Source organism: Myotis myotis, unplaced genomic scaffold, assembly GCF_014108235.1.
Source record: "Myotis myotis isolate mMyoMyo1 unplaced genomic scaffold, mMyoMyo1.p scaffold_m19_p_6, whole genome shotgun sequence".
In the NCBI taxonomy this organism is placed as follows: domain Eukaryota; kingdom Metazoa; phylum Chordata; class Mammalia; order Chiroptera; family Vespertilionidae; genus Myotis; species Myotis myotis.
The window spans coordinates 96,738,627-96,763,940 of NW_023416368.1; the positions used below are offsets into that span (position 1 = coordinate 96,738,627).

Below are 25,314 nucleotides of genomic sequence, written 5' to 3' on the forward strand. Positions count from 1 at the left end.
TCTGTCAGGCCTCTCTGCTGCTCTCACTCCTCTGTCTCCCAGGGGATTCCCCTGCAGAAGCTCTGTCTTGTAGCCACACCTCCCTGCTGCACTCTCAGTGCTTCCTGTCTGCGTGCACGCTCACAGTCCTGTGAATGTTCTTGAGCACATCTTCCTTGGGACATGTTTTTACTTCTGTGGGGCTGGCCCGGGGGTGGGGGGCGGGGAGGAGCTGTGGTTCAGCCACTGCTGTGCCCACCTTACCCTCACTCCTGCCCCCAACCAGCAGCCCCTCCTCTGGGCAGCAAGTGGCCTCCATCCCTCCTTGATTTACTCCCCACCACTCCACAGGCACATCTTGAGGTTTTGTGCTAAATCTCAGGCACAGTGTAAGGACAAGCTACCTCCAGGGTGGAAGCACATCTCACCCTGGAATGCACAAGTGCCCCAAAGAAAAGGACCTTCATACTCCCTCCAGGGCAGACCCAGCTTCTGCTCCTGTTTCAAAGGCTGCCAGGGCAGCTCTCCCACTCACCAGGCCTCTTTGCCCTTCTCCCCCAGGTCCCTGGCTGTCGGGCCCCAGTACTCGTCCCTGGGCACACAGCCCATCCTTTGTGCCAGCATCCCAGGCCTAGTACCCAAACAGCTGCGCTTCTGTCGGAACTACGTGGAGATCATGCCCAGCGTGGCAGAGGGCGTCAGGATCAGCATTGAGGAGTGCCAGCACCAGTTCCGTGGCCGCAGGTGGAACTGCACCACCATCAACAACAGCCTGGCCATCTTTGGCCCTGTGCTGGACAAAGGTATGCCTTCCAGGTGGAGGTGGCAGCCTGTTGGTGCAGCAGGCCCAATCCAGCTGCCCTTCTCTGCCCTCGTGTCTCACCTGCCCCTGGTCATAGGAGCAGCACCTCCAACAGGTGGGCAGTGCTGCACACACCTGGTGATATCGGCATCTCTGATGTGGTTTCTTCCCATGGTCACTGGCTCTGAGGGGGCTCCTGGAGCTCAGGAAGGACACAGGATCACACAGATGTCTCTGACTTCCCTTCCCCAGAAGGAAATTGCACTTAAGGCTGGTCTTAGAGAGAAAACACAATTAAAAGAAAAATTTTTTTAAAATTTTTTTTAAAAGACAGGAAGGGAGAGAAGTGGGGGCCAAGAGGCACATGAGGGAAGCTATCCAGGGCCCTGGAGCCAGTGGTTATTTGGGAAGGAGAGGAAGATGAGGAGGGCTGCATGTTGGTTAACTTTTGGTGAAGAGCAAATTTTCTCAAAACATCATGGTTTAAACCAGCGATTTTCAGCCAGTGTGCCACAAGAATATTTAAAACATGCATTACCTGACTATTTAGTTAGAGGCACTGACCTCTTTTTCCTTAGAATGTCAGATTTTAAAATAACAGGGAACAAAATAGCCATCCAGTGTAAATGAATCAAAATTATAACTATATATATATTTTATGTGCTGCAGAATTTTAGTAATTAGTTTATGTATGTCATGAGATGAAAAAGGTTGAAAATCTCAGGTTTGGACAATGATGCTGTGTCATACGTCCCAACAAATCAGAGTGCAGCACACCCAGATTGGTCTGTGCCCCTCCGCCAGTCCCTGTTCTCTCTCACATCTGGCGATTAGTGGGCCTCTACATGTGGCCTGGGCTCCATCACTATATGGGAGCTGGGCCACATGGGCAAGTGGGAAGGGAAGGAAGTGGAGAGTGGGAGAGAGGGACTCCTTTCATTCACTTAGCGGAATGTTTTCAAGATTTATCTGCACTGTAACATGTTACAGCACTTCATTCCTTTTATTACTGAATAATATCCCACTATATGGATATACCACATTTTATTATCCATTCATCGTTGATGGACATTGGGTTTTTTCAACTCTTGGCCATTGTAAATAGTGCTGCTATGAACATTTTAGTACAACCGTTTTCAAAGACTTTGGAGTGGATGAGTAGAATTGCTTGGTCTCAGGATAATTCTGTTTAAGTTTTTTTGTTGTTTCTTTTTTTTTTTTTTCTTTTTTTTTTCTTTTTTTTTAATTTCTAAAGTAGTTTTAATGTCACACAAGCAGCTTTTTAAGTCTAAAGTGAGAGAAAATAGAGGTAACTAAGAAAAATCCCCATTGGCCTCTGTTCCCCCCAGCCTGTGGAGGGCCCAGCTGAGCCCTGACCAGGATTAGCAGCTATGAGAAGGGACCTAGTTCCTCAGGAAGAGCCAGGGGTCCATTCCTTCCCCTTAGAAACCTGGTTTTCCAGGGGAGTACAGCCATCTCAAGCCAGGCCACTGCACCGGTGAATCCCCTCAATTCCTGTTCATTTAACTCTGACCAGAGAAGGGGTGCTCTCCCAGTAGACCCAGAACCAGCTTGCCCAGTCACAGGAAGGGTTCAGTCAGCAGGTTCATCTCGAAGGATGGTGAGGAAGCGCTGGCCTCCCTCACAGAGTAGGCTGTGCACAGCCCGGCAAAGCGCCAGCTGGGGCGCTCCCAGTGGCTCCTGCATGCTCACCAAGGGGAGAAGTTCTGCCATCAGGACCTTTTCCAGGTGGATTTGCTGGTCCAGCATGTCCACCCGAAGCCTGAGGGCTGCCAGGGTTTGCAGCTCCTGCTTGCTGGAGTAGAGAAGCAGCTGGGGGCTCCAGGTGGGATCTGCTCCTCCTCCGCAAGGCAATGAGGCCATGGGGGGCCTCTCCTCAGGCCAGGGCCCCAGCTGCTGTTCCACCACTTCTGTGAGGACGGTGGAATGTGGCCTCCTGGGGTGACAGCCAGGCACCTCTTTGCCACTCTCCTCTGCCTGCAGTTCCCGCAGCCTGTGGAGGCACTGCCCCACAATGGCCTGTAGCCCTTCCAAGGTGAGCAGGCCACGGTACTCCTGCATCCAGTCCTTGGGGTCTCTTGTGAGCTCTTCCTCCATTCTCAGTCTTAGCAGCGAGCAAGCCTTCTGCAGGCGCCCTACCTCTGCCTCCACCTCTGCAGCACTGAGCCTGGAGCTAGGCCAGCCTGAAGTCACCTGCATTTTCTGGAGGAACTGGGTTTTAGAGGACGTAGTGGCATCCATGGAGTCGCTGGTCTGTGTAGAGCTGAGCTGGGCCCACAGGCAGGAGTTCTGAGAAGCCGCCTTCCTGAAGGCCATGGGCAGCTGCAGCAGCGTCCCCTTCTCCTTGAGTGTGAAGGCTTCTGGGGCCTGAGGAGCAGCCGATGGAGCTTTCTGTGGGTCCCTGAGGCCGGGTCCAGGCTTGGCAGCTAGGGGCCCTCTCCCTGCACAGGTCTGATCCCCCGCGGACAGAAGCCTAGGCTTAGGGAGGCCCTTGGCAGGCCTGGTGGCCTGGCGGGTGCCCCTGGGGAGTTTTGTTTGAGAAGCCCAGTGTGGGGCAGCGGCTGTGGTAGCCGAAGTGGCAATGGACCCAGACTTTAGGCTGGAGGCATTGTCTCTTTTTCCAGCCTTAGATATGCCTTTTCGCACGTGTACAGCCTTCTGCAGTGCCTGGGTTAGAAGCTCCAGCTCCTTGAGGTCTTGGGGGCTGGGTGTGCATGCTGTGGAAGCCAATACAGCGGTCCGTCACCACTGTCCTTCTTACCGCTGCATGCAGAAGGCAGGCTAGGGGCAGCACTTGGAGCTGGGTGGCTGAGGTTTACCTGGAGACGGGGCCTCTTCATTCGTTTCTGGACCTGGGGTTGGCTCCGGAGTCGGGGTCTCCGCTGGTTCCCAGGCCCGCAGCAGCCTCCGGGAGACCCGCAGGCTCTGCTCCAGCTGCCGCTGCCGCTCGGCACAGGTGTCCAGGGCGTCCTGCAGCTCGGCCACCAGCCGGCGTGAGCAACCGAGCCTGTTGTTTCTTTTTTAAGAGTATTTTTTAGTATTTCAATAAAAAAGATTTTAATTATAATAATGTTACATGCAATAAACATTAATATTTCAAGAAAAAATATTTTAAGTATAATAATTTTACATGCAATAAACATTAATATTTCAAGAAAAAAGATTTTAAGTATAATAATGTTACATGCAATAAACATTAATATTTCAAGAACAACGATTTTAAATATAATAATACTAGAGGCCTGGTGCACGAAATTCATGCACCAGTGGCGGGGGGTGGTCCCCTCAGCCTGGCCTGCACCCTCTCGCCATCCAGGACCCCTCAGGAGATGTCCGACTGCTGCTTTAAGCCTGATCCGCAGGCAGTCGGACATCCCTCTCGCAATCCAGGACCACTGGCTTCTAACTGCCTCTGCCTGTCTGATTGCCCCTAACTGCTCACCTGCCTGCCTGATCACCCCTAACCACTCTGCATGCCTGCCTGATCACCCCTAATCGCCTCTGCCTTGGCCCCCGCCGCTGCAGCTTCATCCAGAAGGTCATCTGGAAGGACGTCCGGAATGACATCTGGAAGGTCATTTGGCTGTTCAGTCTAATTAGCATATTATGCTTTTATTATTATAAATTACATGCAAGAAAAATTAATATTTCAAGAAAAAGATTTTAAATATAATAATATTACCAAAACTGTACTAACATAGTATAATATCACAAAAGTTGTAGGAAATATTAAAAACTGCAAATAACAGGATTATTTCTATTATAGTCTAAAATATTTTTTCCTCTGGATCTATTTTTGTTCATCAGTTTATGTTGTTCATTTTATTCCACAAAGGAGTGAGATCATGAGATATTTATCTTTCTCTGACTGGTTTATTTCGCTTAGCATAATTTCACTTATTTTGCTTTAGGTCCATCCATGCTGTTGCAAATGGTAAGAGTTCCTTCTTTTTTACAAAGTAGTATTCCATTGTATAGATGTACCACAGTTTTTAATCCATTCATCTGCTGATGGGCACATAGGCTGTTTCCAAATCTTAGCTATTGTGAATTGTGCTGCTATGAACATACAGATGCATATATCCTTTCTGATTGGTGTTTCTGATTTCTTGGGATATATTCCTAGAAGTGGGATTACTGGGTCAAATGGGAGTTCCATTTTTAACTTTTTGAGGAAACTTCATACTGTTTTCCTCAGTGGCTGCACCCGTCTGCATTCCCACCAGCAGTGCAATAGGGTTCCTTTTTCTCCACATGCTTGCCAGCACTTGTTCTTTGTTGATTTGTTGATGACAGCTATTCTGACAGGTATGAGATGGTACCTCATTGTCATTTTGATTTGCTTTTCTCCAATGATTAGTGACTTTGAGCACGTTTTCATATGTCTCTTGGCCTTCTGTATGTCCTCTTTCGAAAAGTGTCTATTGAGGTCCTTTGCCCCTTTTTTGATTGGATTGTTTATCTTCCTTTTGTTAAGTTGTATGAGTTCCCTGTAAATTTTGCAGATTAAACCCTTCTTGGAGATAACATTGGCAAATATGTTCTCTCAAGCAGTGGGCTTTCTTGTTGTTCTGTTGATGGTTTCTTTTGCTGTGCAGAAGCTTTTTATTTTGATGTAGTCCCATTTGTTTATTTTCTCCTTAGTTTCCATTGCCTTAGAACAGTGGTTCTCAACCTTCCTAATGTTGTGACCCTTTAATACAGTTCCACATGTTGTGGTGACCCCCAATTTCATTGTTACAAATTGAACATAATTAAAGCATAGTGATTAATCACAAAAATAATATGTAATTATATATGTGTTTTCCGATGGTCTTAGGTGACCCCTGTGAAAGGGTCGTTCGACCCCCAAAGGGGTCGCGACCCACAGGTTGAGAACCATTGCCCATGTTTGATATTTTGTTGCCTGTGGATTCCTTTAAGATTTTTATGGTTTCCCATTTTATGTTTAAGTCCTTTATCCATTTTGAGTTTATTCTTCTGTATGGTGTAAGTTGGTGGTCTAGTTTCATTTTTTGCATGTATCTGTCCAATTTTCCCAACACCATTTATTGAAGAGACTGCCTTGACTCCATTATATGCTCATGCCTCCTTTGTCAAGTATTAATTGAGCATAATGACTTAGGTCAATTTCTGGGTTCTCTGTTCTGTTCCATTGGTCTATATGTCTGTTCTTGTGCCAGTACCAGGCAGTTTTGAGAAAAGTGGCTTGTAATATAGCTTGATATCTGGTATTGTGATACCTCCAATTTTGTTCTTCTTTCTCAAGATTGCAGCATCTATTTGGGGTCTTTTTTTATTCCATATGAATTTTTGGAGAGTTTGTTGTAGGTCTGTGAAATATTCTGTTGGTATCTTAATGGGGATTGCATTGAATCTATAGATTGCTTTAGGTAGTATGGACATTTTAATGATGTCGATTCTACCAATCCATGAACACGGTATATTCTTCCATTTGTTTATGTCTTCCTCTATCTCTTTTTCCAACCTCCTGTAGTTTTCCAAGTACAGGTCTTTTACTTCCTTAGTTAACTTTATTCCTAAGTATCTTAATTTCTTTTTTTGCAAAAAAAAATGAGTTTATCATCTATACTAATAATAGCCTAGGGCTGTCATGACCTAAACAGACCAGGTGGATGACCGGTCACCAGGAAGTGCATGGAGCACCTCTTGGTCCTTCCCCCACGGCCCACAGGCTCCTATCACAACAAGGCTGGTGGCAGGTGGGTGGGTGGGGTGGGGGGTGGGCGGGGCAAGGAGGGCGCAGTGAGGTCATTAGCCTCCGGCCTGAGGCTGGGCTGGAAGCTTAACAACCTCACCGCTGCTGAGGTGGCTGTGGATCAGGCCCAGAGAGAGGCCTGGAGAGAGAGGCAGGGCCTGATCAGCAGCCACTGTGGCTGCTGGCAAGGCCCAGAGAGAGAGAGAGGCAAGGCCTGATCCACAGCTGCCGTGGCCGCTGTGGATCAGGCCCAGAGATAGGGGCAGGTCTTGATCGCAGCCACTGCGGATCAGCCACTACGGATCAGCCACTGCGGAGGCTGCGGATCAGGCCTGGAGATAGGCCCGGACAGCTGGTGTCGTTCTGGATTTCCCAGAACCAATGGCTGCCTAGGAGGCGGAGCTTTTTACACTGACTAGTATAGAAACTGACCAATCAGAACCTAATCTGGGTGAACTGCGAAGGCAGAACCTAAGGTGGGGGCTGAGGAGGGGTTTTAAGGCAACAGCTGTTTGGTGTAAGGTGTAAGAAAGCAGTTCAATTTTTAATAACTGGTTTGGCAATATAGTGGCTGGCTATCAGTCCAGATATAGGAATTATGTATTTTTGTCTGTCAAGAGCATCTCCTCCTGCTGAAAAAGGCTTCCCCCAAGCCCCATTTAAGCAATCCTATCCTATATAATCTATCTATACTAATAAAAGGGTAATATGCTAATTAGACTGGGTCTATCGGCCATCTTCCAGATGTCCAACTTCCTTCCGGACAAAGCCATGGTGGTGGGGGCCGAGGCAGAGGCAGTTAGGGGCGATCAGGCTGGCAGGGGAGGGCAGTTGGGAGCGAGATCGGGCCGGCAGGGGGTTAGGAGCAATCAGGCCAGCAGGGGAGGGCAGTTGGGGGTAACCAGGCAGGCAAAGGAGGGCAGTTGGAGGCAAGATCAGACCAGCAGGGGAGGGCTGTTGGGGGTGACCAGGCTGGCAGGGGGCCAGTTGGGGATGACCAGGCTGGTAGGTGGGGCAATTAGGGGCAACCAAGCTGGCAGGGGAGGGCAGTTAGGCATGATCAGGCAGACAGGGGAGAGCAGTTGGGATCAATCAGGCCAGCAGGGGAGCAGTTAGGGGTGATCAGGCAGGTAGGCAGAGGTGGTTAGGAGCAATCAGGCAGGCAGACTAAGGCAGTTAGGGGCAATCAGGCAGGCAGGCAGAGTGGTTTAGGGTGACCAGCAGGCAGGCAGGTGAGTGGTTTGGAGCCAGCAGTCCCAGATTGCAAGAAGGATGTCCGACTGCCAGGTTAGGCCCGATCCATGTGGGATTGGGCCTAACCCGGCAGTTGGACATCTCCCAAGGGGTCACTGATTGGAAAGGGTGCAGGCTGGGCTGAGGGAAACCCCCTGTGCATGAATTTCATGCACCGGGCCTCTAGTTGGTATATAAAAAAGCCATAGATTTCTGAGTGTTAATTTTGTATCCTGCTACATTGCCAAATTCATTTATTAAGTTTAGCAGTTTTTTGATGGAGTCTTTGGGGTTTTCTTTGTACAATATCATGTAATCTGTGAATGGTGACAGTTTTACTCTTTCTTTTCCAATTTGGATGCCTTTTATTTCTTCTTCTTGTCTAATCGTTATGTCTAGCATTTTCAGTACTATGTCGAACAGGAGTGGTGAAAGTGGGCAACCCTGTCTTGTTCCTGTTCTTAGGGGAAATGGTTTTAGTTTTTGCCCATTGAGTATGATGTTGGCTGTAGGTTTGTCATATATGCCCATCATGTTGAGATATGCTTCCTCTATTCCCACTTTGCTGAGAGTTTTTATCAAAAATGGGTGTTGGATTTTGTCAAATACTATTTCTGCATCTATCAATATAATCATGTTATTTTTGTCTTTCAACTTGTTTATATGATGTATCACATTTACTGATTTGCAAATATTGTGCCAGCCTTGCATCTCTGGAATAAATCCCACTTGATCATGGTGTATGATTTTTTTAATATACTGCTGGATGCCATTTGCTAATATTTTGTTGAGGATTTTAGCATCTATGTTCATCAGGGATATTGGCTTGTAATTCTCTTTCTTTGTAGTGCCTTTATCTGGTTTTGGAATTAGGATAATGCTGGCCTTATAAAAAGAGTTTGAAAGTGTTCCTTCCTCTTGGATTTTCTGAAATAGTTTGAGAAGTATAGGTGTTAGTTCTTCTTTGAAAGTTTGGTAAAACTCCCCTGTGAAGCCGTCTGGACCTGGGCTTTTGTTTGGTGAGAATTTTTTTTTATTACTGTTTCTATTTCACCAGTTGTTATTGGCTAATTCAGGTTTTCTTATTCTTTCTGATTCAGTTTTAGGAGTTTATATTTTTCTAGGAATTTGTCTATTTCATCCACATTGTCCAGCTTATTGGCGTATAGTTGTTCATAGTATTTTCTTACAATCCTTTGTATTTCTGTGGTGTCAGTGGTTACTCCTCCACATTTGTTTCTGATTTTATTTATTTAGGTCCTCTCCCTTTGTTTCTTGATGAGTCTGGCTAATGGTTTATCAATTTTTTTTTATCCTTTCAAAGAACCAGTTCTTGATTTCATTGATTTTTTTGTATTTTATTTTTTTTAGTCTCTATGTCATTTATTTCTGCTCTCATCTTTATTATTTCCTTCCTTCTACTTACTCTGGGCTTTTCTTGTTGTTCTCTTTCTAGTTCTTTAAGTTGTAGGGTTAAATAGTTTATTGCTGGTTTTTCTTGTTTTTTGAGGTATGCCTGTAGTGCTATGAACTTCCCTCTCAGACCTGCTTTTGCTGTGCCCCAGAGATTTTAGGTTGTTGTGTGTTTATTTTCATTTATTTCCAGGAAGTTTTTTTTTTTTTTAATCACTTTTTTTTTTTATTGCTTAAAGTATTACAAAGGGTATTACATATGTGTCCATTTTATCCCCCCGCCCTAGACAGTCCCCTAGCCTCCCCTATCCCCCCATGTCTTATGTCCACTGGTTATGCTTATATGCATGCATACAAGTCCTTTAGTTGATCTCTTACCCCCCTACCTCCTGCCCCCCAACCCTCCCCGGCCTTCCCGCTGCAGTTTGACAATCTGTTTGAGGCAGCTCTGCCTCTGTATCTATTATTGTTCAAAAGTTTATAATGGTCTCTATTATCCATGAATGAGTGAGATCATGTGGTATTTTTCCTTCATTGACTGGCTTATTTCACTTAGCATAATGCTCTCCAGTTCCATCCATGACGTTGCAAATGGTAAGAGTTCCTTCCTTTTTAGAGCAGCATAGTATTCCATCGTGTAGATGTACCACAGTTTTCTAATCCATTCATCTACTGATGGGCACTTAGGCTGTTTCCAGATCTTAGCTATGGTGAATTGTGCTGCTATGAACATGGGGGTGCATATATCCTTTCTGATTGGTGTTGCTGGTTTCTTGGGATATATTCCTAGAAGTGGGATCACAGGGTCAAATGGGAGTTCCATTTTCAGTTTTTTAAGGAAACTCCATACTGTCTTCCATAGTGGCTGCACCAGTCTGCATTCCCACCAGCAGTGCACAAGTGTTCCTTTTTCTCCACATCCTCTCCAGCACTTGTCGTTTGTTGATTTGTTGATGATAGCCAGTCTGACAGGTGTGAGATGGTACCTCATTGTTGTTTTGATTTGCATCTCTCGGATGATTAGTGACTTTGAGCATGTTTTCATATGTCTCTTGGCTTTCTGAATGTCCTCTTTTGAAAGGTGTCTATTTAGGTCCTTTGCCCATTTTTTGATTGGATTGTTTATCTTCCTTTTGTTAAGTTGTATGAGTTCCCTATAAATTTTGGAGATTAGGCCCTTATCAGATATGACATTGGCAAATATGTTTTCCCACACAGTGGGTTTTCTCGTTGTTTTGTTGATGGTTTCTTTTGCTGTGCAGAAGCTTTTTATTTTGATGTAGTCCCATTTGTTCATTTTCTCTTTAGTTTCAAGTGCCCTAGGAGCTGTATCAGTGAAGAAATTGCTTCGGCATATGTCTGAGATTTTGTTGCCTTTGGATTCTTCTAAAATTTTTATGGTTTCCTGTCGTACGTTTAAGTCCTTTATCCATTTTGAGTTTATTTTTGTGTATGGTGTAAGTTGGTGGTCTAGTTTCATTTTCTTGCATATATCTGTCCAATTTTCCCAACACCATTTATTGAAGAGACTATCTTGGCTCCATTGTATGTTCTTGCCTCCTTTGTCAAATATTAATTGAGCATATTGGTTCGGGCCGATTTCTGGGCTCTCTATTCTATTCCATTGATCTATATGCCTATTCTTGTGCCAGTACCAGGCAGTTTTGAGAACAGTGGCTTTGTAATACAACTTGATATCTGGTATTGAGATCCCACCTACTTTGGTCTTTTTCAGGATTGCTGCAGCTATTCGGGGTCTTTTTTTATTCCAGATGAATTTTTGGAGAGTTCGTTCTAGATCTCTGAAGTATGCCATTGGTATTTTAATGGGAAGTGCGTTGAATTTATAGATTGCTTTGGGTAGTATGGACATTTTAATGATGTTGATTCTACCAATCCATGAACACGGTATGTTCTTCCATCTGTTTATGTCTTCCTCTATATCTTTTTTCAACGTCCTGTAGTTTTCTGAGTAGAGGTCTTTTACCTCTTTAGTTAAGTTTATTCCTAGGTAGCTTAATTTTTTTGGTGCGATGGTAAACGGGATTGTTTTTATAATCTCTCTTTCTGAAAGTTCACTATTGGTGTATAGAAATGCCTCGGATTTCTTGGGGTTAATTTTGTATCCTGCTACATTGCCAAATTCATGTATTAAGTCCAGTAGCTTTTTGATGGAGTCTCTAGGGTTTTGTATGTATAATATCATGTCGTCTGCAAATAAGGACAGTTTTACTTCCTCTTTTCCAATTTGGATGCCTTTTATTTCTTCTTCTTGCCGAATTGCAATGGCTAACACTTCCAGTACTATGTTGAACAGGAGTGGTGAGAGGGGGCATCCCTGTCTTGTTCCTGTTCTTAGGGGAAATGGTGTTAGTTTTTGTCCATTGAGTATGATGTTGGCTGTGGGCCTGTCATATATGGCTTTTATTATGTTGAGGTATGATCCTTCTACTCCCACCTTGCTGAGAGCTTTTATCAAAAATGGGTGTTGAATTTTGTCAAATGCTTTTTCTGCATCAATTGATATGACCATGTGGTTTTTTTCTTTCAATTTGTTTATGTGATGTATCACGTTTATTGATTTGCGGATATTGTACCATCCTTGCATCCCTGGGATAAATCCTACTTGGTCATGGTGTATGATCTTTCTGATGTACTGCTGGATCCGATTTGCTAAGATTTTGTTGAGGATTTTGGCATCTATGTTCATGAGGGATATTGGCCTGTAATTCTCTTTCATTGTGTTGTCTTTACCTGGTTTTGGTATTAGGGTGATCCTGGCATCATAGAATGAGCTTGGAAGTGTTCCTTCCTCTTGAATTTTTTGTAGTAGTCTGAGGAGGATAGGTTTTAGTTCTTCCTTGAATGTTTGGTAAAACTCCCCTGTGAAGCCGTCTGGTCCTGGGCTTTTGTTTGCTGGAAGCTTTTTGATGACTGCTACAATTTCTTCCATAGTTATTGGCCTGTTGAGATTTTTAGATTCTTCCTGATTGAGTTTTGGAATGTTGTATTTTTCTAGGAATTTGTCCATTTCCTCCAGGTTGTCTAGTTTGTTGGAGTAGAGCTGTCCATAGTATTTTTTAACAATCATTTGTATTTCTGTGGGGTCTATTGTTATTTCGCCTCTATCGTTTCTGATTTTGTTTATTTGGGTCCTCTCTCTTTGCTTCTTGGTGAGTCTGGCTAGAGGTTTGTCAATCTTGTTTATCCTTTCAAAGAACCAGCTCTTGGTTTCATTGATTTTCTGTATTGTTTTTTTGGTCTCTATGTCATTTATTTCTGCTCTAATCTTTATTATCTCCTTCCTTCTGCTCACTCTGGGGTTTTCTTGTTGCTCTCTTTCTAATTCTTTGAGTTGTAGAGTTAGATGATTTACTACCATTTTTTCTTGTTTTTTGAGATAGGCCTGTAGAGCTATAAACTTCCCTCTCAGGACTGCTTTCATTGTGTCCCATAGGTTTTGGATTGTTGTGTTTTCATTGTCATTAGTTTCCAGGATGTTTCGAATTTCTTCTTTGATTTCATTGGTAACCCAATCAATATTTAATAGCATGCTATTCAGCTTCCAGGTGTTTGAGTATTTTGGGTTGTTTTTATTGTAGTTTATTTCTAATATTATGCCATCGTGGTCTGCGAAGACGCTTTTTATGATTTCAATTTTCTTGAATTTGGGGATACTTTGCTTGTGACCCAATATATGGTCTATTTTTGAATATGTCCCATGAGCACTTGAGAAGAACGTATATTCCCTGGCTTTGGGGTGAAGTGTTCTGAAGATGTCTATTAAGTCCATCTGATCCAGTGAGTCATTTAGGATTGCTGTATCTTTGCTGATTGTTTGTCTATAGGACTTATCCAGTTCTGTTAGTGGTGTATTAAAGTCCCCTACTATGATTGTATTGTTGTTGATCTCTCCTTTGATATCTTCCAGGAGTTTTTTTATGAATTTGGGTGCTCCTGCATTGGGTGCATATATGTTTACCAGGGTTATATCTTCTTGTTGTATTGATCCCTTTAGTATTATGAAGTGGCCTTCCTTATCTCTTGTTATGGCCTTCACATTGAGGTCTATTTTGTCCGATATAAGTATTGCTACCCCAGCTTTCTTTTCCTTTCCATTTGCCTGAAAGATATTTTTCCATCCTTTCACTTTCAGTCTGTGTGAGTCCCTTCTAATGAGGTGGGTTTCTTGTAGACAGCAGATGTATGGGTCATGTTTTTTTATCCATTCAGCCACTCGATGTCTTTTGTTTGGAGCATTTAGTCCGTTTACATTTAAAGTTATTATTGAAAGGTACTTGTTTGTAGCCATTTCTGTTTTTGTGTGGCTGTTTTCTTTCTGAGCTTTTTATTTCTTATTTTTATACCAGTCCCTTTAGCATTCCTTGCATTGCTGGCTTGGTGGTGATAAACTCCCTTAGCCTTTTTTTGTCTGTGAAGCTTCTTATTTCCCCTTCAAGTTTGAATGATACCTTGCTGGATAGAGTATTCTTGGATTCAGTCCTTTGCTTTGCATCACTTTGTAAATTTCCGTCCATTCTTTTCTGGCCTGATGTGTTTCTGTTGAGAAATCATTTGACAATCTAATGGGAGATCCCTTGTATGTAACTTTCCGTCTCTCTCTTGCAGCCTGTAAGATTCTCTCTTTGTCCTGAACATTTGCCATGGTAATTATGATGTGTCTTGGTGTGGGTCTTTTCGGGTTCACCTTGTTTGGGACTCTCTGGGCTTGTGTGACTTTTTTCTTCCCCACCTCAGGGAAGTTTTCTGATATTATTTCTTCTAATAGGTTTTCTAATCCTTGTTCATCCTTCTGTTGATCTGGTACCCCTATTATTCGTATGTTGTTTCGTTTCATGTTGTCCCAAAGCTCCCTTAGGCTCTCCTCCTGTCTTTTCATTTTTTTCTCCAATTGCAGTACAATTTGGGTGTGTTTTGCTTCCTTGTCTTCTAATTCACTAATTCGGTCCTCCGCTTCACCCAGTCTACTGTTGATACTTTCAATGGAGTTTTTCATTGCAGCTATATCACTCTTCATTTCTTCTTGGGTCTTACTTAAGTTGTTGATTTTTTCATCTGTTTCTTCTAGCTTCTTCCATATGTTATCGATTTTTTCATCTTTTTCATCTTGCTTCTTGCAGAGGTTGTCGATTTTTTCCTCCATCCGGTTTATGCACTCTAGGACCCTTATTCTGAATTCTTTATCTGTCATGTTGCATGCCTCTGTATTACTTAGCTGCTTTTCTGGAGAGTCCTCCTTCTCTTTCCTTTGGGGGTTTCTTTGTCTACCCATGTTTGATCTCACTGACATATCTAGACGTTGAGTCGTTCAGTGGCTGCTCCCTTGGTGGCAGTGACTCCTTGGTCTGTGGTTGCTCTTCGGGCGGTTGCGGTAGCAGCTGCTCTTCAGTTGGCAGCAGCTCCTCTGGTGGGTGCTGTTCACAGCTGTGGTGGCTCTTCTGGCTGGTGGGGTGAGGTTTCACGTACAGCTGCTGTTCCTCAGCAGAGGGTGTGGTGCTCAGGAGGTTGCTGTTGCTTGGATCTGCTGCGTTGATTTAAAGGCACAAAATACAACACAACAAGGCACCACGTACCAGGCACTATACACAAATATATTCACGATATTAATAACCCCAAATAAAGGTGACCACCTGAATTAAGAGAGTTAGGGGATAAGGAAGAAGGAAGAGAAAAAGAGAAAAGAGAAAAAAGAAAAGAAAATTAGGGACCAAAAAAAGGAGTGCAAAAATGAAATTGGGAAAAAGGAGGGGGGAAAGTAAAAGCGAGAAAAGAAAGGAAAAGAAAAAAAAAAAGAGCGAAAAGAGAGAATGAAGTGGAAGAGGGGAAGAGACTTTTTTATATGAGGAGAATACTCCTATAGAACAGCCATTAATCCTAACAAATTCCAGCAACAGCTCCCTGGAGATGAATGCAAACTAGAAACAACCAATAATATAACGATGAAAATAGAATGGAGAACACTAATCCCAAAATAAAATAAAGAGAAAATAAAATGGCACTTTAAAAAAAAAATGGTAAAATGGTAGCAGTAATAATACTGGTTAAAAATAAGAAGGTAGTAATTAAAAGGGTAAAATCAGGTGATGGAAAAAAGATGAGAAAAAAAAAGAAGAAAAGAAAAAAAAATTGGTTTCTTAGTTAAAAGGTGAAAAAAGAAAAAAAAAATATTGCAGTAGTGAAGGTCCTTCGGTTCTTCTATTCTTCAGTGTGGCTCGCCTTAGACCTGCCAGGTATTCAGGAGAGTGTTGAGTTTCCCTGCGATACCCTGTTCCTCTGTGTTGTAAACCACAGTCCTTATTTTAAAGCAAGCCGCATTTGTTTCCCAGACTGCCTTATTTTGTGTTTAGCAAAGAGTCAGTTTGTGGGTCAGCCTCTGGGTGGCAGTGCTCTGGGGTTGGCCTCTGAGGCTATAGGGCCTCTCTGTCCAGTGGGAGTTCACTGCTCAGAGCTGGCTGTGTAATAGTTACCAGTGCTGTGTTGTTGCTGGGATTGAAAATCCCTCTATAGGCCGGACCCTGTTAACTCCCAGGGACTGATCAGGTTATTTTAATCCTTGATCTCCTACAGGGTGGAATCTGGGTGTGGCTGTGCTCCTTGCCTGGGGTCTGGGGGGAGGAGTCTCACTCTCCGGAGAGAATGGCTGCCCTAGTCCTGGGCTCAGGGGTGTCTCAGCACTCAATTCGTTGCCACCTCTCCCGGCCCCCCTTCTCTCCTCAGACTCTCCCCAGATTCCACTCCTCCACACCCTCTTCCTCTCTTCAGCACAGGTGAGTGTCTGTATCCGAAATGTCCCATGAACAGGATTCAGTGAAAACAAACAAACAAATGCCGGCCGCGGAAACGGGGAAGGCTTGGTTTCTGTAAGCTTCTTCTCTTACCCGGACTGCATGGTCTGGTCAGCTCTTCAGGCTGCCCCCTTTAGGCTCAGTCCTCCGTGATCACAGAACCCAGCTCGCAATTCTTCCGGCGGCGCCAGGAATCCCGCGGTTCTCCTTTCCCCCGTCAGGGGCTGTGCCTGTCCCAAGGGACGCGGCTGTCTGCCACGCGGTCTCCCTCTGACTCTCTGGGCTCAGAGGTCTGGGAACCTTTCCTGCCCAAATCCCTGGTTTTTTTACCTTTCCAGGGGAATTCTGCTCTTCCCGGCTGCAAACCGTCTCACCAGCTGAGCAATTTCGCCAATTCGGGGTGGATGTTACTAGTTTCAGCTGCTCACTCCATTTGCTCCGGGACAAGACCTGGGACGCGTCTGCCTATACCGCCGCCATCTTCCGTCTTTTACTTCTTCCTCTCCTTAAAGAATACCTTTCAGCATTTCATATAATACTCTCCAGGAAGTTTTTTATTTATTTTTTTATCTCATTGGTAACCTATTCAATGTTTAACAACATGCTTTTTAGCAACCATGTGTTTGAATGTTTTGGGTGTTTTTACTGTAGTTGATTTCTAATTTCATTGCACTGTGATCTGAGAAAATTCTTGATATGATTTCAATCTTCCTGAACTTGTAGAGACTTGTTTTGTGTCCTAACATGTGGTCTATCTTTATTAATGATCCATGTGCACTTGAGAAGAATGTATATTCTGCTGTGTTGGGGTGAAATGTTCTATAAATGTCAATTAAATCCATCTAATCCAGTGTGTCCTTTAGAGTCTCTGTTTCCTTGTTATGTTTTTGTCTGGAATATCTATCCAGTGAAGTCAGAGGGGTGTTAAAGTCCCCTACTATGACTGTATTGTTGTCAATCTCTTCATTAAAGTCCTCTAGAAGTTTTTATATATTTACTAGAGGCCCGGTATACGAATTCATGCGCAAGTGGGGTCCCTCGGCCTGGCCGGTGATCGGGGTCGATCAGGGCCATCTCGCCCAGTCCCTATTGGGGCTGGCCAGCTGAAGGGGAGGGGTTGGAACTGTGGGAGGTTGGCTGTGGGAGCACACTGACCACCATGGGACAGCTCCTGCGTTGAGCATCTGCCCCCTGGTTGTCAGTGCACGTTATAGCAACCAGTTGACCAGTTGTTCAGTCATTTGGTCGTTCAGTCATTGGGTCGTAACAGTCGCTTAGGTTTTTATATAGAGAGAGGTGCTCCTATGTTAGGTGCATATATGTTTACCAGGGTTATATCCTCTTGTTGGATCAATCCTTTTAGTATTATGTAGTGATCTTTGTTGTCTCTTGTGATGGCCTTCCTTTTAAAATCTATTTTTTTGGATATGAGTATTGCTACTCCAGCTTTTTTTTATTTTCCATTGCATGGAAATTTTTTTCCCATCTCTTCACTTTCATCCTGTGTGTGTCTTTTGTTTTGAGGTGGGTCTCTTGTAGACAGCATATAGTTGGGTCATGTTTTTGTATCCATTCTGCTACCCTATGCCTTTTGATTGGAGCATTTAGTCCATTTACATTTAGGGTTATTATTGATAGGTACTTATTTATTGCCATTATATTTCTGTATGGCTAGGTTTCTCTCTCTGTTTCTTTTTCTCATTACAGCAATCCCTTTAGCATTTCTTGTAATGCTGGCTTGGTGGTGATGTACCCCTTATACTTTTTTTGTCTGGGGAGCTCTTTATTTGAGTGTCTATTTTGAATGATAGTCTTGCTGAATATAGTAATCTTGGTCTCAGATCCTTGCTTTCCATTACCTTGAGTACTGCATGCCATTCCCTTATGGCCTGTAGAGTTTCTGATGAGAAATCAGGTGTCAGCCTATGGGAACTCCTTTGTAGGTAACAGTTTTCTTTTCTCTTGCTGCCTTTAAGATTCTCTCTTTGTCTTTAATTTTTGGCATTTTAATTATGATGTGTCTGGGGGTGGGTCTGTTTGGGTTCTTCTTGTTTGGAGTTCTCTGTGTCTTCTAAACTTGTGTGACTTTTCTCTTTACCAGGTTAGGGAAGTTTTCTGCCATTATTTCTTCAAACACCTTCTCTAGGCCTTTCTGCCACTTCTGGCACACTTGCTATTCTAATATTATGTTTCATGTTGTCCCACAGCTCCCTTAAGCTGTCCTCCTGCTCTTTAATTGTTTTGTTTTTTTTCTGGTTTTCTAATTGAGTGATATTTTCAACTCAGTCTCCTAATTCACTGATTTGATCCTCAGCTTCCCCTAATCTGCTTGTAATCCTTCCAACGTGTTCTTTATTGGTGTTATGTCATTCTTTATCTCAGACTATTCTTTTTTCATAGTTACTATATCTTTTTTCATGCTGTTGAGCATCTTTACCATCATTAATCTGAACTCTGTTTCAGATAAATTTCTCATCTCTACCTCATTTATCTCTTCTTCTGGAGAATTCATTGCTTCTTTCATTTTGAGGTTGTTTCTTTGTCTCCTCATTTTGGTTGTCTGTTTGGATTTGTGACTATGTATTAGGTAGATCCTCTACACCTCTCAATCTCTAGTGTAGGACAGTGTTAAAGTTTGTTTCTGACTAATTAGATTGGGCAAAGACTAAAAGCCTCCAGGGACTGCCTCTGCCTACAGACTGATAGGATTCTGATTTGAGTTGCCCACCAGGCAATCATCCTCAAGTGTGGTGAGTTTTTTTTCAACAGGGTGAAGCAGTTGCTACTGCCTGGAGGCTAATTGTTATTTTTAATCTCTTATGTGGCCTCAGGGCAAGGTGTTTTTCAATATGGCCCCACGCAAGGCAGATGTCTATGTGGGAAAGATGTCTATGTGGGAAAGATGTCCTCCGCTGCTTGAGAGAATGACTCAGCCCAGGAAACAGTGTGTCTGTCTTCTGAGCTCTATCCCCAGAGTCCTCAGTCCTGGCTTCTGCCCTCACAGCTCCAGTCCACTTCACCCTCCCTCTGCCGGAGCACAAGGTGGGTGGCTCCACAGGGAATTTTGTGCATTGGTCCTTTAAAAGAGTACCTGAATTTCCAGCCATTTTTCCCTGGCAGACAGTGCCATGCTGCTTTTCACAGCCAGATGTTATGTGGGTACCCTCCTCAGTTTTGGTGCTCTCTCCTGGGGGCAGGGGCAGCTTGGGGATTTGATCCCAGAGTTCTCATTGGCAACCCCCCACAGCTGAGATATCTCTCCAAGACTTCAGTTGCTGTCTATGGGCACCAGGCCAGCCCTTTCACACACCCACCCCTCCTACCAGTCTCTATGCGGTCTCCACTTTCGGTCCTCCTGTTTAAGTTTTTGAGGAACCATCGAACTGTTTTCCACAGCAACTGCACCATTTTACATTCCTATCACAGTGCATAAGGGTTCCAGTTTTTTCCACATCCTTGTCAACCCTTGTTTTTCTCTGTCTTTTTTCTTTAGCCATGTCAGTGGACACTAAAAATGGTATCTCATTGTGGTTTTTATTTGTAATTCCCTGATGGCTGATGATGCTGAGCATCTTTTTATGGGCTTATTGGACATCTGTATGTCTTCTTTGGAAAAATGTCTATTCAAGTTCTTTGCACAGTGTTTAATTGGGTTGTTTGTGTTTTTACTCTTTAGCTATTGAAGTTCTTCATACATTCTAGACCAGGGGTGGGCAAACTTTTTGACTCGAGGGCCACAATGGGTTCTTAAACTGGACCGGAGGGCCGGAACAAAAGCATGGATGGAGTGTTTGTGTGAACTAATATAAATTCAAAGTAAACATCATTACATAAAAGGTTACGGTCTTTTTTTTCAATAGTTTTATTCATTTCAAATGGGCCGGATCCGGCCTGTGGGCCGTAGTTTGCCCACGGCTGTTCTAGACACTAAAAACTTGTCAGATATATCATTTGCAAATATTTTCTCCCATTTGTAGGTTGTCTTTTCACTTTTGTGAGAGTGTCCTCTGATGCACAAAATTTTTAAATTTTGGTGAAGTCTAATTTATCTATTTAGATAGCATATCAAAGTAAGCATTGCCTAGTCTAAGGTTACAAGGATTTATACCTATGTTTTCTTCTAAGAGTTTCATAGTTTTATCTCTTACATTTAATCTTTGATCTATGTTGTTGATTTTTTCATATGAGGTTGGGGTCCAACTTCATTCTTTTGTATGTAGAAATCCAGTTATTCCAGCACCATCTGTTGAACAGACTATTTTTTCTCACTGAATGGTATTGGCACTCTTGTCAAAAATCAATAGGCAGCCCTAACCGGTTTGGCTCAGTGGATAGAGCATCGGCCTGCAGACTGAAGGGTCCCAGGTTTGATTCTGGTCAAGGACATGTACCTTGATTGCAGGCACATCCCCAGTAGGGGGCGTGCAGGAGGCAGCTGATCAATGTTTCTCTCTCATCGATGTTTCTAACTCTCTATCCCTCTCCCTTCTTCTCTGTAAAAAATCAATAAAATATATATTTTTTTAAAAAGTCAATAGGCAATAGATGTGTGGATTTATTTCCAGACTCTCAATTCCATTCCATTGATATATATGGCTATACTTCTGCCAACACCACATGATTTTGATTGCTGTAGCTTTGTAGTATGTTTTAAAGTTGGGAAGTGTAAGTTATCCAACTTTGTTTTTATTTTATAAGATTGTTTTGGCTATTTGGGGTCCCTTCCAATTCCATATGAATTTTAGGATTAGCTTTTCCATTTCTGCAAAAATGGCTATTGAGATTTTGTTGGGGATTTTATTGACTCTGTAGATCACTTTGGGGAGCATGCCATCTCAGTTAGTTGGAGCATCATCCCATACGCCAGAAGGTTGTGGGTTTGATTCCCAGTAAGGGCACATACCTAGGTTTTGGGTTTGATCCCCAATTGGGGCATGTACTGGAGGCAACCGATCAATGTTTCTTACATTGATGTCTCTCTCTTTTCCTTCCTCTCTCTCAAAGGATTTTTAAAAACAACCTAAGTCTTCCAATCCATGAATATGGGTGTCTTCCATTCATTTATGTCTTTCTTAACTTCTTTCAGCAATGTTTTATAGTTGTCAGTGAACAACTCTTGTACATCCTTGGTTAATACAATCCTAAGTATACTATTTTATTTGATGCTATTGCAAATTGAATTGTCTTCTTAATTTCTGTTTCATATTGTTCATTGCTAATATATAGAAATACACTGATTTTTGTGTTTTAATCATATATTCTACAACTTTGCTTAATCTGTTCATTATCTCTGAGAATTTTAGTGGATTCTTTATGATATAAGATCATGTCATCTGTGAATAAAGACACTTTTAATTCTTCCTTTCCAATTTATATGCCTTTATTCCTTTTTATTGCCTAACTTCCTTGCTAGCATTTTCAGTACTCTTAAATAAAAGTGGTGAGAGCGGTCATTCTTGTCTTTTTCCTGATGTTAGGTAGAAAACTTTCAGTCATTCAACTTTGAGTATGATGTTAGCTGTGGTTTGCCATGTATGCCCTTCATCAGGTTGGTGAAATGTCCTTCTACTCCTAGTCTATTGAGTGCTTTTATCATGAAAGGATGTTGGATTATATCAAAATCCTTTTCTTCATCAAGTAAAATGATCATGTGGTGTTGCCTTCATCCTCTTAATGTGGTGTGTTAATGCTGATTGATGTTTCTACATTGAACCACCCTTGCATTCTTGGGATAAATCCTCCTTGGCCATGATGTACAATCTTTTTAATCTGCTGGATAGTTTTGTTTGCAATGATTTTGGTGAAGATTTCTGCAATCATATTTATAAGGGATCTTGGTCTGTAGTTTCTTTTCTTATATTTGTCTGGTTTTGGTGTCAGGGTAATGCTGACCTCATAGAATGTGTTTGGAAATGTTCCCTTCTCTTGTTTTTTGGAAGAGTTTAAGAATCATTGGTGTTGATTCTTCTTTAAATGTTAGTTATAACTCCCCAAGCTTTCTTTGTTGAGAGGTGTTAAATTACTGATTCAATATCTTGATGTGTTATAGATCTATTCAGATTTTCTATTTCTTGAGTTAGTTTTAGTAGTTTGTGTTTTCTAGGAATTTCTCCATTTTATCTAGATTTGTTGCTTTTTTGCATGCCTCATAATTTTTGGTTGAAATATGTACCTTTTGAATATTATAATATGGTAACTCTAGAAATTGGATTATTTTCCCTCCTCATGTTTTGTTGTGCTTGCTGTGAGTTGTAGTTGTTTATTTTAGTGTCCTTTTTTTTTAATCCTCACCCAAGGATATGTTTTTATTGATTTTAGAGAAAGAGGAAGAGAGAGAGAGAGAAATGCCAATGTAAGAGAGAAACATCTATGAGTTGCCTCCCATATGCACCCCAACTGGGGTTCAAACCCACAATCTTTTGGTGTATGGGATAACACCCCAACTAACTAAGCCACTCAACCAGGTTTCTTTGTCATGTGTGGTCTCTGAAGTATCTGTTTCTTTAGCTTGTGGTCAGCTAGTGGTTTGGCAGAAATTTCCTTAATATCCTGGAGCAAAACATATGCAAATGAAAAAAAAAAATACTCCTTCTAGTCTTTGCAGATTGGCTGTGCTGTGCACTCTTTCCATGTTAGCTAGTCTGCTCACAACTCTGCTTTAGTTTTGCTCCCTGCCACTGAGCCTGAAAATCAGCTGGAGATGAAATCTTAAGATATTTCTTGAGCATGCATCCTGCCTTTGGTATGCAGTGTGGCTTTAGCTCTCTCAGGATGCAGAGGAGCTTTTCAAAGCTTTTATTCACCAAAGTAGCTCTTCCCCCAGCCTTTCCTCCCAGGCAGCCAACTGTAATCTTTTTTCCCCAGGTAGCAGTGGCTTGTTTATTTGATGTTCAATGTTTGCAAGGAATACCCTCCACTGAGAAACTTCTAATTTTTTATATCAGTCCTTTAGGGAACCCCAAACAAGTCCTTGGGAACAATATCCACTACACTCCCTCCAGAACCATCTACCCACATGGAAACAACAAAGACGGCCATCTCAAGGCTTCACGTCAGAGGGTGGTTTGCTTGGTTGCTGAAAACCTTGAGCTCCATTCCAGGTTTCTGACGATGTTGAGTCTTTGCTTGATTATTTCAAATTCATTGTTATTGATATCAGAGAGGAAGAGACAGAGAGAGAGAGAGAGAGAGAGAGAGAGAGAGAGAGAGAGAGAGAGAGAGAGAATAAGAATCATTGATCAGCTACCTCCTGCACATCCCACACTGGGAATTGAGCCCACAACCCCGGCATGTGCCCTGACCAGGAATCAAATTGTGACCTCCTGGTTCATAGGTTGACGCTCTACCACTGAGCCATGTTGGACAAGCTTGATTTTTTTCATGTTTCTGTGGAAGGAGGCCCTTGACACTTCCTACTCTGCCATTTTGCTGATGTCACTTCATACTGCCTTTGAGACCTAGTCTCAGGGACCAGGCATCACCACATTCACTGAGGCATTTTCAAAGGCCCACCCCAGGTCTAAGGTAGGGGATACAAACCCCATCCCTAGATGGCTTGTTAAAGTCACCTTAAGAGGTGAGCATGAAGGATAAGATGTGCACTGGTGCAGCCGCCCTCAGAATACAGGAGAAGGAAAAAGAACAAGAGATGCACCAGGTCCTGATATTGCTGGCATATATGTAGCAGGGGCCCACTGAAGAGGGGTCCTAGGAGTGCAGCTGAATGCTGCACTGAGGGCTGGTGGAACCTGATGGTATTTGTTCAAGGGCCCAGGACTCCCCAATGTCAGATAGTCATAACCATCTCCCCCAGGTGAGCCCATGTTCTCTGGAGCTTGTAGGGTCCACTCACTTCCTGGAGTGTCACCCTTCCCATCTACAAAATGGGAAAATAATTGCTACTCAGCTGACTTCCCAGAACTACCATAAGCGTAATTATATAGCAGCTCCCCATGGGGATGGCCACTGCCATGCATGGGAGGATTAGGTCCACAAGGCAATGTGGCACAGCAGGCATGTGGGAACATGTGTGTATGAGTGCATGTGTGTGCCTGCATGTGTGCCTGTACATGTGTGAGTGTGGGGCATGTGTGCATGTGTGTGCATAAAGTTGTATGGGTGTGCATGGCTGCATGTGTACATGTGTGCCCATGTTTGAGCAAATGTGTGTAGTGTGTTTGGTGTTCATATGTGTATTTAGTAAGTGTATATACATGTGTGGTGTGTGTATATACATGCGTGGTGTGTCTATATGCACAAGTGTGCATTGCATAGTGTATATGCATGCATGAGCTTGTATGTGTGTGCACATGTGAGCAAACGTGTATGTGCTGCAGTTGCTCCTATGTGGGTCCTATGCTGTGCTTTGGTCAGTGGTGTTGTGGAGCAGGGAGGCATGTTCAGCACTTGTACCTTGGCCAGGAGCCCCAGACAGGGTCCTAGGACTATCTAGGTTCCTGGTTTCAGAGCCCAGATTGGCATTCCTCAGGTTCCCACTTCCCCAAAAGGAAACAGCAGGATTTGGGGAAGAAGGCAGAAGCCTGTTCTACCTGGAGAGGCTGCCATTGGTGGTGGAGTAAGGCTGTCTCTGATGGGGTTGGGAAGCCAGGGAGGGAAGTATGGGTTCATTTACAGGCTCTAGTCTATCCCATTGCTCCACATTTCTATCCCATCAATGCCCATGCCATGCCAGCTTGATTACCTGCAGTAAGTTTTGCAATCCAAAAGTGTGAGTCTTCCAACTTTGTTCTGTTTTTCCAGGCTTTGTTTGGTTATTTGGGGCACCTTATCAGCCTATATGAATTTTAGGATCAGCTCATCAATTTCTGGGGAAAGCTTAGCTTTCTAAGGATTGCATTAAATCTGCACATCAATTTTGGGAGCACGGCCATCTTACAATATTGTCTCCTGGTCCCTAAACACGGATGTCTTTCCATTTGCTCCGGCCTTCCTTCGTTTCTTTTAATGACATTTTGTTGTTTTCAGGGTACAAGTCTTGCACTTCTTTTATAAAATCTATTACTATGTAGTTTATTCTTTTTGATATGATGGTAAATGGAACTGTTTTCTTAATCTCATGTTTAGATTGTTTATTGTTAGTGTAAAGAAACACAGTCAATTTTTAATATTGACCTCATACTGTAACCTTGCTGAAGGTTTATCAGTCAGATAGTTTTTATGAATTCCTTAGGATTTTCATGTTATTTGCTAATAGAGACTGTTTTCCTTCTCCTTTCTAGTCTAGACATTCTTTGTTTCTTTTCCTTACTTAGCTGCCCTAACTGGAGCATCCAGAACAATGTTGAAGAGCAGTGGGCAGTGTTTCACCACTGGGTATACTG

At 43.0% G+C, this 25,314-nt stretch overlaps 2 protein-coding genes across 6 annotated transcripts in view; one reads left to right on the forward strand and one right to left on the reverse strand.

The window, feature by feature from the left end:
• The window catches only part of WNT3A (Wnt family member 3A), a 71,185-nt gene that overhangs the window by 16,044 nt on the left and 29,827 nt on the right, over positions 1 to 25,314 (forward strand). For all 5 annotated transcript variants that reach the window (XR_004968359.1, XR_004968360.1, XM_036314398.1 and 2 more), the window contains exon 2: positions 541 to 782. Coding sequence is in view for 3 of the 5 variants with exons in the window: in XM_036314395.1 (XP_036170288.1) it covers positions 541 to 782 (242 nt within the window). In the remaining 2 variants the exon portion in view is untranslated. The remainder of the gene's footprint in view (positions 1 to 540; positions 783 to 25,314) is intronic.
• Positions 2,038 to 25,314, reverse strand: part of LOC118657817 (tubulin epsilon and delta complex protein 2-like) — a 33,719-nt gene continuing 10,442 nt past the window's right edge. Inside the window, exons 2-3 of the mRNA XM_036312454.1 lie at positions 3,622 to 3,818; positions 2,038 to 3,519 (exon numbers count right to left, since the gene is read on the reverse strand). Coding sequence (XP_036168347.1) covers positions 2,375 to 3,519; positions 3,622 to 3,818 — 1,342 coding nt within the window. The 3' untranslated portion in view covers positions 2,038 to 2,374. The remainder of the gene's footprint in view (positions 3,520 to 3,621; positions 3,819 to 25,314) is intronic.